Source organism: Armigeres subalbatus, chromosome 3 (genome assembly GCF_024139115.2).
Source record: "Armigeres subalbatus isolate Guangzhou_Male chromosome 3, GZ_Asu_2, whole genome shotgun sequence".
NCBI lineage: Eukaryota > Metazoa > Arthropoda > Insecta > Diptera > Culicidae > Armigeres > Armigeres subalbatus.
Genome location: NC_085141.1, coordinates 299,428,615 through 299,444,836, shown reverse-complemented (window position 1 = coordinate 299,444,836; position 16,222 = coordinate 299,428,615). Strand labels below are relative to the sequence as shown.

General features: G+C 43.1%; 1 protein-coding gene across 1 annotated transcript; it reads left to right on the top strand.

Moving 5' to 3' along the window:
* Positions 1-4,961: 4,961 nt before the first annotated feature.
* LOC134224954 (uncharacterized) lies at positions 4,962-15,307 on the top strand. The gene has a single exon (XM_062704639.1). The coding sequence runs from the start codon at positions 4,974-4,976 to the stop codon at positions 15,048-15,050; it is 10,077 nt and encodes a 3,358-aa protein (XP_062560623.1). The 5' UTR covers positions 4,962-4,973; the 3' UTR covers positions 15,051-15,307.
* The last annotated feature ends 915 nt before the right edge of the window (positions 15,308-16,222 follow it).

The window sequence follows — 16,222 nt, the reverse complement described above, 5'->3', positions numbered from 1 at the left end:
ACGATCTTGTTCGGATTGTCCAGATTCTTCATCATTGGAAAATACTTTATTCGCTGACTTACTTACTTACTTATGGATCCTGTACACCTCCGGTGGTGCAAAGGGCCGACTTGAAAGATCTCCATCCTGAGCGTTGCCCGGCTATCGCTTTAACCTGTTGCCAGGTTAGATTTCAGTCGACTTCTTTTATTTCTTTATTGAGGCTTCGCCGCCATGAGCCTCTGGGTCTGCTGCGATGTCCCGCTGGGTTCCAGTCTAATGCTTGTTTACAGATTTCGTTTCCGCCCCTACGTAGAGTGTGGCCGACCCAGCCACACTTCCGATCCCGAATTTCTGTTGTTATCGGCCTCTGTTTATTCGCTGAGTTTGAAGAAAAATATATTGATCAGTTATCATTTGAGCAATGGGTGACCACGGATAGGTGTGACATAGAAACTATTGTAAAACCTGTAGATGAGTTTGTGTCATATTTTTGCTTGAAATTAGAAAGTTTAATCCCTCACGATTTCATTAAAACAGAACAATCCAGCTTTTTAAAAATACGAAAAATACATTACAAAATGGTGAATTTTTAGTCATTTGTGATTTTTCTGAAAATTACAGCTTTGTATTGCAAGATGAAGTGCAGTCCCATCACTGGAACGTACAACAAGCTACAATTCATCCATTCGTTATTTATTTTAATGGAAGTACGCAAATTGAACACTTAAGTTTTATTATAATTTCCGAAGATTTAAGACACGATTCAGTATCCGTAAACTTGTTCATTGAAAAAATGATTAACTTTTTACGCGTTGATAAGCATAAAGAAGTCCAAAAGATATATCTCATGTCTGATGGAGCAGCGTCGTAGTACAAAAATCGTAAGAATTTTTCGAGCCTACATATGTCAATTTAAATCAATGTACGGAATTGATGCAAAATGGCATTTTTTTGCTACATCACATGGCAAAGGTCCTTGTGATGCTATTGGAGGAACAATAAAGCGCATGGCCACAAGAGCAAGTTTAGCCAAAGAACGTGAGCATCCAATTAAAACTGCGAAAGAACTTTTTGATTGGGCAAATCGTAGAAAAGAAAAAGATTTAACCAAATTATCATTTTGTTTTACTACTACTGAAGAGTACGAAATAAAGGCTTCAGAGCTCAGCGAGCAATTTAATAACGCGAAAACGATCCAAGGAACCCAAAAATTTCACTGTTTCATTCCATTGTCGGAAAATAAAATTAAAGCAAAACTATACTCAAACTGTGCTGATAATAATTCAAAAGTGTTCGATATTTTAAAAATTTGAATAAAAATAAATAAAAAATAAGTATTAATAAACTGTTTTCATGATATCATAACCCATACCAAAATTCAAACCCAAAACTCTTAGAGTTTCTATAACAACATTGTGTAACTGCCACATTTAATTTAATACTTAGGATAATATTAATTCATTTTTATTTATTTATACATATAATATTTATACATATAATATACATAATATCGATGAATACATAAATATGGAATATCATACAAACAACTTGTTTAACTCACGCAAGGCCCTTAACAATAAAATCAGCATCAAACTGCGATTCTTGAAAAAAAATACACGGAAATTTTTTTGTTTACTATATGTGAAAATTGTGAAATGTTTGAAATGCCATAACTTTTTGTTTATTAGTTTACCATCACCAAATTTTTATGGTAGATAGCTAATATAATGGACCGTTTTCCCTAAAAATTACGCTCGAAAAAGATAGGGTTTTGAGATATTTGAGTTTTTGTGACAAAATGATATTTTTAAAGGCAAAAAAATTTTTTTACTGTGCACATTTTCTTAAGAATCACCATTTAGTTGTCTAACTTTGCTGAAAAAATCATAACAATCGAACATTCCGGTTTTGCTGTGCAACTTTTAAATATTTTTGAACCATTTTCACATACACCCTTTTGAAAAGTTAGTCGTGACTCAATATGAAGATTTGATATCGAAAAATGACGATTTAGATGAAATTGAAAAACTGTGCAAAGTTTCAACTCAATAGAAAATCATGAATTAAAAATTTTCTTAAATTTTGATGCTGTTGCTTGGAATCGCTCAGATGATCTCGTCTCGTCTCGTGGCGATTTCGAACTTGGGGCTTGATTCTGCGTCCTCTTCTTTCTTCAAAACTTCGTCTTCTTCGCTTCTTCTTCTTGTTTCTGTTTCCACTATTAACTAGGGAACACACTAGGGAACGTGGGTCATAGTTCCGAGTCCGGGGAGCGGTACTGATTTCGCGCGCACTTTTTGGTGGTCTCTGTCAAGCGAGCGTGCACCGTTCTGAGCAGTACGTTCACAGGTTTTACTGAATGCCACTTTGCACATGCGTTCTCTGCTCGACCACTTTTGTTCAATGCAGTCTTTGTCTTTCACCACTGCTCGCTTGACCAATGTCGTACGTTAGTAACCAATGCTATATTAACGCGGCTAAGATTAACTTTTCGATTATTGGTGCTTGTTCTTAACCGTCCGTGGAGATTATCACAATTAATCCGTACTAATTTAGCTTTATGAGTTTTAATTTTAAGTGGTATTTTAACTGTAACAATTACACCTATTAGTTCGTAAGTTTCACCATCATTGTATAATTTAGACTTTAAGTTTTATTCAACGACTATTCACTTACGCGGAACTACCAACGGTTAGTTTAAAATCGTACTAAACCGCGAATCGTCACTATATCTTCGCTCCTCCGGACTTGAATAAATAAATGATACAAAATAAGTATACAAAATAAATAAATAAAGAAAACTATTTGAATAAATAAATTATAAATAAATTATAAATAAATAAATAAATAAATAAATAAATAAATAAATAAATAAATAAATAAATAAATAAATAAATAAATAAGTGAATAAATAAATAAATAAACTAAAGTTGGAGTAAAAGAAACGAGCAAAATAAATAATAAATCTGCAGACATCAACCAAATGCTACTGTACACAAAATAAACATCGCTCAAACACTTGTAAAAGTGGAGATAAACATTTATTTACATTCAGACATTTACAACAACACAAGACATTTATAACAATGTTTTATTCGGGATAAACCACTAACTGGCCTTCCCACCAAATATTCTATTGTGACCCGAAAATGAACGGTCACAACCTGCCTATGCCGCTTGAATGATTGCAATAGAGTTACAGGTACCCTGCACAGACAGTCCTCAATATGGTGTTCACCCCGCCCTGCAACAGTGTGGCACCATTTGTCTACCAAGCTGGAGGCTTGGTTGGTGGCTCCTATGCCGCTCTTACCTCAGCTACGAGGCAGACCTTTTCATGTCTCCTATTTCTGAGACGCATTTTTCTCGCAGAAACATCAACCCCCCGGCATTCCTGCCAGTCATAGCGAGACTTTCGTGTCCCATAATTCAGAGGTGCCAGGGGTCTGCCCCCCGACACTCCTGCCAGGCCTAGCGAGACTTCACTCAATCCGTCCCTGGCAGCCGGATCACACTACTGCCTAAGCAGTCACTCTGAACACACGTACCATGCGAGTTTAAATTGTGTGCTCGCCCATACAATCAGTTCCTATCGCTTGCACCACTCTCTTGACATTCAGTCTCTCACGCAGTGGGTATTGTAATACCCCCATCTCCCATTTGTATCCACTCTGTGCTCCTCCTGTGCATAGTTTGGGCGTGGAACACCCTGCACGTCACGCGTGCCTAATACTCTCCTACCAGGGCTTTGATACTATCAGACAGGTACTTTGCAGGCAGTACCAACCTATTGGTATTTCGAAGCCCAGATAGTCCTCAAGGAGTGGCACCACTTACCTTACGTGTCTCCAATTTCCAATTTCAAAGGAATAAAATCATTCGTGGGTCTGTTTTGCTGATTTGTGGTCTCCTGACGGTTTCTGGCGTTCTGTGGGTAGCGCTTATTGCTGAGCGAGTCCATGGCGCGCTTGTCGGTCCTTCTGCCGCCATATCGCTGAGTGGGAAATCTCTTGTGTCATGGTTGTGGTACTATGGAAGGAGAAAGAAGCAGTCTTTAAGAGCCAAATTGCGAAGCTTAAGCAGGTTCAGCTTCAGGTCTCTCGACATATTGCTCGGTCAACGGTCAAGCACAGTCACAGTCAAGGTGGATTGGGATGGCGTGCTTGAAGGCCTGCCACGGTTTTACGAGACAGAAGGAATATCAACCCAACCGACATTTCAAGTTGATTACCCACAGCTTTACTCAAGGAGTGGTATGACAAAGCAGAACTAAACACCAGGTGTACGCAAAAGTTTCTTGTCCGATACGAAACACGATCAATCACCCAATGCGTTGAATTTGATCGAGAGTTAAAAAAAAAACACATAAGCAAAGTTTAAAAAAAAAATAGATCAATAACCCACTGGAAATGTAAAGTATTATTGCTGTAATGGAATAAACGTCATTTGGTAATTTAATCTTGAATCAAAAGTAGCTAAACTTATGATTTTAAATTTTTTTTCAAGTTTTGTACTTCGACCGAAGCGTTTCAACAGATTGAAAAACTAGAAGGCAATCTAAAAATCATCACGGTTTGGGTAGATTTATGATATTTTTTTACATAAGGTTTTCTGCTGAGCAAATTTTCTAAAATTCGACCAGAAGGTTATCCGATATGTATAGAAATCACATGAATAAATGTGGGCATCATTTCATTAAAAAAAAACCCTTTCATGCTAATTTCTACTACATACCTATTAAACGGTTATATTAACGATCGTTGTATTCATGAAAAATCCGAAGAAAACTTTCGTCAGTGCTTCCATTAGACCATTTTGTTTGTTAACAAACAATGAGATTCCCTTCTTTCTGCTCACAAATAAGCATCAATCAACGCCCGTATTTACCCAGCTGATTGTCCCACACCCGCCGCATTTATTCTCATATAAAGATACCACACAGATCGCCATCCCAACTAGAAGTCTTTATTATTGCAAACCATCTAGTAACGATGCTGCGAATCAAAGAAGTCAAAAAGTACCAGCCACGATTGGGCTACCCCGCCGGGAAGGAAGTCCGCATCCGTTCGCTTCCGCCGCCCTTGGATGGACCCATCTACGTCAAGTACGGCCGGGAGCTGTCCAAGCATGATCCGTCGTCGTCGTCAGCGCGAATGGCCTGGAACGTGACCCTGTTCGATACGGCGTTGAACCACCCGCAGCGTCCGTGGACCGTGGTGACCGGGTCCGGTGGAAAGCCGACCGTGTTGGCGGTTCGGCACGAGGGCTTAGGGTTTTCCGAGGATGATCCACCAAAGGGTTTCCTCGGGGGGCGAGGCGGCGATGATTTGGCTGCGGAGAACTATGGCGAGCCGAATTCGTCGATCGTGCTGGTGCGAAGTGGGGGGAAGGATTTCGCCGTTGGAGTGGACGATCTGAGGGAGTTGAATTCGTTTGGGATTGCGGTTGGGGGTGGAAAGCTGTCGCTGACGATGGGTGGTGCTGTGATGGGGTTGGAGGGAGGGATTGTGCCGGTGGAGCAACAGGATGGGTCGGTGCCGTATGTGGCGGTGAACAATGGGGTGAAGTCGGTTGTGTATAAAGTGGATGCGAAAGGATTGCAGAAGTCGCAAAAGGTTGGACTGAAAGTGGCGGTTAATGCGGAGAAGATTTTGCTAACGAAAAATAACGAGTTGCTGCACATTTCTCCACAAGGATTGAACGTTTATGGTATGGAAGGTAGTGCCTCGAAGTTCAAGTATTTTTGTCCGCATTTTTCCTCATTTGGAGGTTGGAGTCAGCGATTTGTGGACACCGTAACGTTGATGAATGTTGATGGTAATCGAGAAGCACTGATTGGAACTGGTCCGAAAGGCGTTGTGTATTTGCCGGTTTCCGAGAAATGTGAAAACTATGTGATTGAAGGAGGTCAGGACGAAAAGCATGCGTTGGTGGCTCGAGGTGCCACGAAGAAAGGAAACATTGTTGAAGTCTTGGGAGTGTACAATGGTGAGCTTTGTGTATTGACCTTAGAGGTTGTAGAGGTGAATGATCCAAAACTGAATGAAGAACCGGTTCCCAAGCTACCGGAAAAACGTGTTAAGGCTTCAAAGAGCTCAAAGGTTATGCTGCGCAGTGGACCTCCGGTTAAGTCCGTTCGTTGGTTGCGGGACAGCCTTGATGAAGCCAATTTCAAAAACATCGTTGACAAACTGACGGGAAAGGTTCGGTTTTCATTCCCACTGGTGGATCTGCAGGATCGTATGGGACTGCCGGTTAAGCTAATGGTGTATTATGACGAGTCAGAAAGTGAAGAAATGAGTGTTTTGGGGCGGCATTGGACCTTGGGAAGGGACTGTATTGTGCTTGACCATGGGAATACGGTTTTCGAGGATAAGCAAAATTACTACTTGGTGAAGGATCAGATGAAAATTAAATTGGAACGTGATTGGACGAAGCAGGATACTGGAACGATGGCTTCGTTCTACATAATTGGAAATAGGAATGTGACGTTCGAATACACAGCGCATGATGAAAAATGGGTAGCAAGTGATGGTAAGATTCGGTACGTGTATGGCATCAAAAATCAAGGAGTTGTGAGCGTTCCGGGCTGGCCGGATTGGTTTGGCCCTTCAGCAAAGTACGATCAATCCACAATGCATGGAGTTCAATGGAATTTGGTGGAAATCAGCAGCGTAGCTTATGAAGACGTCAAACTTAAATACACATATTCACCGTTAGACACGAACACAAATTCAATGCACCTTCAGGGTATAAGCGACGATGGTAACAAAACAAATATCAAATTTATTTATAAAGAAATTGAAGGTTTTGACCAGCAGAAAAAGTCTGGTTTGGTAAAGGAACATTCCTTCGTCAACAATAAGCTGTTAGAGAAAGTAGAGATTGAAAGTTTTAGCACCAAACAATCATTCAAAATATCGAACACAAAAATTGACAGTCTGTATTATTTAGAAAGCATACATCAGGAGGGTGATGTAGATCCAGTACTGAGTTTCAAGTACAATCGGGAAGATAAACTAAAACCAAAAATTCAGCAGATACAGTTGCCATCCAAGTCGGTTCTGGATTTTGAATACACCAAACAATCAATTCAAACTGATCAGTTCGTCCAAGAAATTGACAAAATGGCGGACTTGTACACAGGGCAAGAGTATTCTTTAGAAATCGCTAAAACAGTGGGTGAAACTGATCTTAATGTAAGGATGAAAGATTCTTCTGGAAGGAACGATTTTGTGAGAAATCAGAGTATTCGAATAGGCAGCCACAAAGGATACAAGATCAAAAGTTACAGCCCGTTTATGAAGCATAACTACTTCGCACTAGTTGTCAGGTACATCGAAAACGAGGAGAAAGTTCTTAGCAAGATCTTTATTTTCAATAAGAATGATGATGAGTCTTGGAAGCTTGACAGTACAAATCAAAGTTCAAGAATATCCGATGATAGGAAGATCAAACATGATTTTCATGACGACTCATTCGTTTATTATCATTCAAAGAAGGTTCACTTTGAGTATAAAAATGGCAGCTCAGGAACTTGGAACTATGCCATGAAAGACATCCCGGATGTAGACGCGTTGACTTTGATTAACAGAGGAGCCATTTACTGGAAGAATGACTTGATTTTGGTACGTTGGGACGCCACGGGAGCTCTTAAGCAGTCTACTTTAAGTGACTCCCAAAGCAGACCAGGAGACTCCGACGTAGACACGTTCTTCAAATACGTTGATGTCCAAGGTACATACCCAGAAGATGTTCAAGGATCCGCGAAGGAAGTCGAGAACTATAAGCGTGACCTGAAGGAGTCCCTCTACGATAACGGTTTGGTGCTGTACAACAATGTTGTAGCACTCAGAACCGTAAAGATAAATCATGTCGGGAAAATCTTGGTAAAGGTGTTTCTGTACCTCTTGAAACCAGACTACAGCATCTCCAGCAGATCTTCAATCGACCTTCCGGGTGAGGACATTTCGAAGTTCACGCTCACACTGGATGTCTTCGACGAATACAAATCCAAGGATACAAGTCAGATGGACAAATACAAGTTCCAGTTCGTAAAGGAAAAAGACAAGTTCAAATTGAAATTCTCTGGAGCCACTGATAAGAATGATAAGCCAACGCAGCCGTCTAGTCAAAATGCGAATCTTATCGACCAATACGAACGTCGCATGAAGATTCCTCTTAACTTCGAAAAGTACATGTTGCAGGTCAACAGCGAAGGAATCATCGTCAACGATAATCAGATTTTCCACAGCAACGGCAAATTTATCGCTCAGACGCTGGACCGTGATGCTTTGAAGTTGACAAAGTTCAAGATACCACTTGGAACGTTTTCCAATTTCAGAAAAGAATCAGATGGAGACGAGATCAAATTGTGTACGAAAACAGAACAACAGCAACCGGAGAATTGCGTGAGTTTGCAGACCACTGCCGCTCAAAACGTGTCAATCAAATATCCGTACTATCTGGTGACCCAGAAATTGAACGACGTCAAAGTTCTTCCGTTGAAGGTCAACAGTCGCGGCTGGGAGGAGCCAATAGACTTCAAAGGCGAGATTCTTCACGGATCCTCCAGTCACGCTGTCATGATCACAACTCGAATTTCGGACAACAAAACCCTCGTGAGGCCCTTGAAGAGCTTGAACAGAAACAACAAAATCTACGCTCACGTGATCTCTGAAGAAAGGTTGACCACACCCCACGATAGTTATCAGATCAAATATGAGTTCGCAGATCCCGCGCTGTCTATGAACGAAATTGTGTTCAAAACTTCGATTATTGTACCTGGTGGAGACAAGAAAGCCACGGGGTACTACAAGGAAGTAAACAGCCTTGAAAGCAATCAACAAACCGTACTGGTAATGACAGCGGTTAATGAAGTGTTCGACCCCGAGTACGTCAAGCGAATGAACGAGCTGCAACAGGAGAAGGAAAAGCAACGGGACAGAGCTCAGCTCGACGCAGAGCAAACCATCACCGATAAAAGTGGATATCATCCGCTGCTGAAGACTACGCCCTACAGCGTTGACCAGAAGTTGATCCACTTCTTGGCATTCGAAGACTACGAGGACATGGTTGGTTGGAAAATCGGTCAAACGCCAATATCCGCTTCCAACATCCGTCGAAATGAGTTTTCTGCAACTGGCCGGAACTTCCTTCTGTTGAAAAAGGGACAAGAGCTGACCAAAGAACTTCCCAGCATTCCATACTACGACTATTTCATCGCAAGCGCCTGGATCAGAACGACCCAGGAGTTGACTGTTGGCAGTTTAACGGACTTGATTTCGCTGTACGTCGACAACAAACAACTCAAAGGAACCATCAAGCAAACCGTCGACGAGTGGATCTACGTGGAGGCAGATAGCAGAACCATCGAAGTGCCTGAATCCGTCGCAGCGAAGAAAGTCCACTTGAAGGTCGTCGTTAAATCATCCGGACCCGAGGAAGTACACGTCGATCACGTCCGGCTGTCGCCGATGAACTACAACTTCGAGGCCGGCGTGTACGATTCGCACATCGGTCAGCAAACGGCCACAATCCGGACGAACGGGTTCGTTTCCAGACGGTTGTACGATGCATACAATCGCCGAATCGCGGAAGTCGATGAAAGCGGGAACATCAAGTACCTGGCGAGCTATTCCAAACGGTTTGGGAACAGGAAGTTGAATGGAAAGCGCGAAGGTGGTAGTTCCCGGGTGCAGATTCGTGCCAAGCAGAGTTGGTTGGAGTCCTTTTCTCCGTATTCGATGGAGAAGCGGTGGCAGATTTCCGGTGGGGCAATCGCTGAACCGTACCAAGCTGAACTTCAAGGGGCGATGACGTTCGAATATAGGTTTTCGTCGGAGTCGATCTGCGTCCGATTGATTTATGACTTGGCGGATAAGGCGCAGCTGACGTTGACGGTCGGAAAGGCGTCGTTAATTGTGACGCAAAGTGGCGTTCAGTACAAAGGCCAGTCTGCAGCGGCATCAAGAGGCGCCGAATTGATCGTCCTTGCAACTCCTCACTTGACTAGCATTTGGGTGGATGGTCATCTAGGGATTGAAGCACGGGAAACCTACGGGAAGTTCAATGCTGAGACTATTTCTTTACAAGCGAGAGGTTCAGTTGTAGTCAAAGAGATGATCGTTATGGAGGATGCTGAAATTCAAGTGTCGTATATGAACCGAGATGCGAAGCCATTGCAGGAAATCATTTTGCTGGATTCCAATCACGTTCTGATACGTCAGATGATGTACGATCCAATTGGCCGAAAGATTGCAGAAACAGTTTGGGTGGAAAAATCCTTGGACGGGCAATCAGATTCCTTTAGGGCCTTTAAATTCCACGAAGATTTCGTTACGAATGACAATCTGTCAGATGGGGGATATTTCTTGAAGACAGGCCAAATGCAAGGCTACATCTCGAAAACCAACTCCATGTACGCCGGTTTCCCTTACTCGCAAACCGTTTATTACAACAACCCCTTGGAAGTTCGTCAGAAAGTGGGTCAGCCTGGCAGGGAAAACTCCATTAAAGGAACCTTCGTCCAAGAGTTCGCAATCGCATCCGATCTTCCCTTCATACAACGTTTCTACCCGAAGGAAGAAGGTTACCGCCAAGAGGAGGAAAAATCAGTCAATGGAAAGAAGCACGTGGTAGTCTACAATCGCAGGAATAAAAAGGTCGCCGAATACAGCCAAGTCAAGGACTACAAAAACATTCTTACCACATACGTCTACGACCAACACGGCAATCAAATTCAAATGCTGCCACCAGGCTACTACAGTGAGCAAGCCCAGTCCACATCCAATGGCTTCCAACCGGCTAAGGAGGTTATTAACTCACCTTGGGCAGTGAACTCCAAGTACGACTCTTCCGGAGAGCTCATCACGTCCAGAGAAACTCCCGACGGTGGCCGTGTAGAGTTCATATACAACGAGTACAACCAGCTCCGCTACCAGATTCACTACGGAGAAGACAGCAAGGCAGACAAAATCGTATACTTTCTGTACAACGTTTTCGGCAGGGTTTGCGAAGCTGGTCATGTAGCAGCAAATCCGGCTGTCGAACAGCAGGTACGGGAAACGACCAAATCCCATCAGCCGATTCCGAATCGGGAGCAAGCCGTGTACTTCGATTACGGCGAAACGGAGTCTGAACCCTCACTTCGGGGACGAATCCAACGCACGGTTAAACAGAACAAGGAAGTGCTGTTTAGTGAGGTGTTGTACTTTGATGAGGAGAGCAACATCATCCGCAAGAGCTACCTCAGTCCAACGACGAACGAAACGCTTTCGCTGGTATATTTGCAGGAGAACGATAAGGTCAGTGGAATTCAGTATCCGTTCGGGGTGGATGGCAAGCAGCTGATTCTGAAGTTCAAGCACAACCTGAGAGGCGAAATCGTCGAGGTGGGATGGGTCAACGAGAAAGCAAAAGGTCAAATGGAAGTTATTCCAATTGCCGATATTGATCACGATGCGGAAGGAAAGGTGACTAAGATATCGCATCGATACGGGGACAAGAAGTTCGATCAAAGTTATAAATACGTCGCACCGGGCTACCTTGTGGAGATTTCCAACGAATTTCTCACCGAGAAACTGTTCTACACGGAGAAAGGTTACGGTTGCGAACCGTCCGGCGACGGCAGCATTTTGCGGACTGAGTTCAAAGCCAATTGGCATGACAAGTGCGACCAGAACTTGATTCCACTGACGGCGCGAGCGTTCGTAACGGATGGGATCGATTACACCACAGCAGAGTCCTGTTTCGATGCGTTGTTCAATTTGGGATACATCGACACATCTGGACGCCCCGTGAAAACATTCTATCCGGATTTGGAGAAGAGAGTGCCTTTGAAGTGCGCTTCAAAGTGGCGTCATTTTTCTGAGAAAATGTTCGAAAGTGGCTTTCCGGAGAACTACGGTCATGCATACGACTACGGTAGTCACGGGGAGTTGACTGCGGCCAAGAGTTTTATTGGTCCGGAAGAAGATGACTTGGCGATTCCTTTTTCAAGAGCTTCTTTTGCGAATGCTGGATTCAAGACATCACAAGATTTGAATAAGTTTTGGGGTGAGTTGAGCAAAAACATCAATAAGATAGAAGGGACCAGAGCTGTATTTGAAGGATCCCAGCAGTTGTCAGGCGGATTAATTGGATCCATTGTACACAGACAGAAACTGGATCTCATATTGGAAGACAAAAGCGGTGATTCTTCCATTTGTTCGTCGTGGGCAAGTGGCGAAAAGAAGGAGGAAACCAAGTGCAAAAGAGACTATCAACAAGCATTTGACAAATTGAAACTGAAAGCCGTTTTTCAATCGCTCCAAGAACCGATTAGAAAAAATGTTCTACGAATTCTGAAGAATACTCTTGCTTCAGCACTTGGTAACTCCCCCGGCGATGTGGAGTCCTTCTCGATAGACCCTAATGGGAATCACGGCGTATTTTACACAGGATTTAAACGATTCGAGCTAAAATACAAACCTCAGAAGAATCAGATTGCAACGATCAAGGAAGGCATCCAACCTCAAGATCGTTTGATAGTGCATGACTCCGAGGGCAACGTAGTTAAAGCGCTTCACAAGAACATCGACAAGATTGAGTACGATCCGTTGACCCAGCGAGTGTCCCGCATCGAACTGACCAACAAGGCCTTGACTCTTGAATTCGGTTACGATTTCCGAGGAGAGCGAACGTGGAAACGTGTACGCAACCACGAAAATGACATCATTTCTACGAATTACTACGTTCGCGACAACAAGGGTAACGTCCTGGTAGAGTACAAGCAGGAATATCCCAACCCGAAGGAACCCAACAAGCCGATCAACACGGTCACTGCCTACATCCACGGACCGCTGGGTCTTTTGGGCTTCTTCCGCAACAACAAATACTACAACGTTCTTCTGGACCACGAAGGATCCACTCGGTTGGTGATCCACAATGGAAAAGTTGTGGCCGCGTATGACTATCTTCCGTACGGTCAGTTGATTCGCAGATACGGATCGGATCCCGAGGCCCACATAGCTTTTCGCTACACCGGTCAGGAGTATGACGAAGAAGTCGGCCTTTATAACTACCACGCTCGGTTGTACGATCCGGATATTGGACGCTTCTTCCAAATGGACCCAATGGAGCAGTACGCCAGTCCTTACAAGTACGCCGGCAATTCACCCGTTTCGCAAATTGATCCTGATGGTCAGATAGCGGTATCTTTGGTCCTCATGATCGTTGGTGCGATCGTCGGTGCCTATCTGGGAGCTGCTTCGGCAAACAACAGCTGGAATCCCGCCAAGTGGGCCTGGAAGGATAAGAAAACTTGGATTGGTCTGTTTGCCGGAGCTGTCATGGGAGCATTTTCCGTCTACGGAGGAGCCGCAACGTTCAGCTATTTTACGTCCATGTTCGGAGGATCCATGATTGCGGGAGCTTTGGCAACCGGAGTTATTTCCGTGGCAGGTGCTTTCCTAGGAGCGGCTGCTGCCTCCAACCAATGGAACCCAGCCATGTGGGACTGGACATCGCCGGCCGTTTGGAATGGGCTCCTCACGGGTGCATCCATTGCGGCGAGTTTTCCATCAGGCTTCGTAGGAATCACCCGGAGCTTCATGTCCATATCGTCCAATCTGGTGAAAACGATCTACGCATCGCTCATGGCAGGTGGGTTCTTACTGTTTGTATATCTGGGTGGCAGCATGGCCAATCAATTCAATTTCCAAATATCGCAATGGGACTGGAAAAGTCCACGGACCTGGTTTGGAATGATCGAGGGAGCATCGACCATCTTCATGGGAACCGCTGGGACAGCCAAGCACGGTGCGGCAAAAGTTTATCACGTTGTTTCACCTGGTGGTCTGAAGATGCCTTGGCATAAACTTCACATCCCGGCCAAGGCCTATACTCTGCGACGCGTGAAGGACACCATTATACTAACCTGGTTCAAAAACGGTCAAAAAGTGAGCAAACAGATTTTAAAAACCACTCTGAGATCCGATTTGGCTAAAATACCGAAGGATTCACTGATGGTACAGAGAACATTCTTCATGCCGTACGAGCGCATTGCTTATGCTGCAATTGCGACTCCATCCTTGGCAGGTGTAATGTTCAAAAAGTACCAATACTTTTTCACCAACCATCCCAATGGAACACTGACTAAACCTGTAAGACGGAAAAGATCGATCTCAATGCGTAGCTCGTCGGCAGCACCTGGCGTTACGAATCTGTTGAATGATCTTTTTGAGACCATTTACAGAACCGTTTTTCCTCAACCTGACCAATTCCAATCTGAAGAGATGAACAAATCCATATCGTTAGAAACGATTCCCGATCATGGATCACACGAACCATCGCACAAAACCTTCCGGAAGTTGTGCTACGCTACAAACGGCAACGGCAATCAGATAACTTGTCCACAGCGGGAATCTACCGTGAACGTTTTTTCCAAATCATCCTTATTCGACGCAGAACTTTTCGGACAGGACCTATTTACCAGATGTATGCCCCTGACGTGGAACGATCAGCCTTCGGTAGTTTGCGATGGGGACCAGTCCACCTTCATCTACACACCGGCTCAAAATTTGCGAGTTTTCGATATGGTAGATGGTTGGTTGATGCTTGCGCGAATCGCTCCGGCTGCAGTCCGTAACGTGAAAGCAGGCTTCAACTTCCTGAAGGATGTGATCTTCGCTGGTGATCGGGAAAGGGTTGATCCATTGACCGACTTGGATGGCATCAAGAATGATCTGCAGTTTGAATTGGAAGATTTGAAACGGGTTATCACTGACAGTAAATCCGGAGAGACTAAATGGGTTGAACACTTGTTGAGCGATTTGGAGGACGACATTGGAGATTTTTTGAACAACAAAAATCCTTCTAGTAGGGACTTGGAATTACTTCAAGATAGATTAAGTGCGATGTGGGAAGAGGTTGAGGACCAGGTTACAATAAGTACCGAAATAAGTTTTGCCTCAATGTTTGGAAAAGCGTATAACAATCTTAATTGTTTGAATTATAATAGCGATTTGCAAAATATGAATCTGATGATGAACGACCTACTACCATCCGTCTCAGGTTTAATGTCGTGAGAACGTTTAGTGGATTCATTTCTTCTTGAATTTCCAAAAAAGGAAAAATATGGCTTTTATATGTTAATTTAGAAAACATCAGAAATGTGAGAAAACCTCTGATTCTTTTTTAAACTTCTGTGATTTTGTATACAAAGATTCAAACGTCGATTTGTTAAATTTTGTAAATCATTTAATGCTTATTATTCAAATAACTTGTGCGTATATCTTATTCGACCGCTTTTATTTGACTACATATTCTCTGCGCTCCTCCTATTACGAACTTTAATAAAAAATACTTTGATAAAAAATATCAAACAATTGTTTCATTACCCTTTTTGGAATCACCTCGGGAGAACCATTTTTCTCAACTACACATTACACGCCAAAAAAAACTCGAGTTGTGTCTGCTTTCGAACATTTTGTTAAAGCCACCTATCAGTTCGTTTCTGCCGAAGTTTATCAATTTCCCATTTTCACGTTGCCAACAGAAGAACAATCCTAACCAACGTCAAGTGTTTTCCCTTTTCTTTTCCAATCTTTGCACCGGCCCTCCATCGTTATGTTTCCCCCTGTCTTCTTCTTTTTCTTCGGGTTGGACGGTTTTATTTTTTGCACTTCCGATGAATTGGCCCCGGAAGTTCTAACCTTTCAAGCTGATACCCCTTCCCCCCGTTGTTCAGGTATATCGCACTCTTCTTATGGACCCTCATCAGTTCAGTGTTCTTTCAAGTGGATTTGGATTTGTTTTCTTCTGTATAGTGGAAAGTATGAGAAGAAATCTTTTTCGGCAGCTTTGTGGACAAAAAATGGAAAATGTTTCCCACCGCTGCTGCTGCTCTGTGGACGACTACTCAGACGCGCTTTGTGTGGTCGCTCCATTGTTGTCGGTGAAACCTTTATTCATACTTTCTCCCACCATCAGTTTGAATTTGTGTATCCGAAAGTTCAACAAGAGCAAGATTTGTTGATTCAAGGTATAAAAATGAAGGATTGGAATCAAAAACTTGGACAAAATAAAAACTTCGGACAAAGGCATAATGGTGGATGATGAAAATATTTGATTTCTGACCGAAATTTTGTTGAGTTGAATTTACTCTCATTAGTTCAATGCGGAGCTGCTTCAACTCTCCTTGAATAATTTTCAAATGTAATACAAATGCATAAACTGTTGTAAATGTAGTATGAAGTCT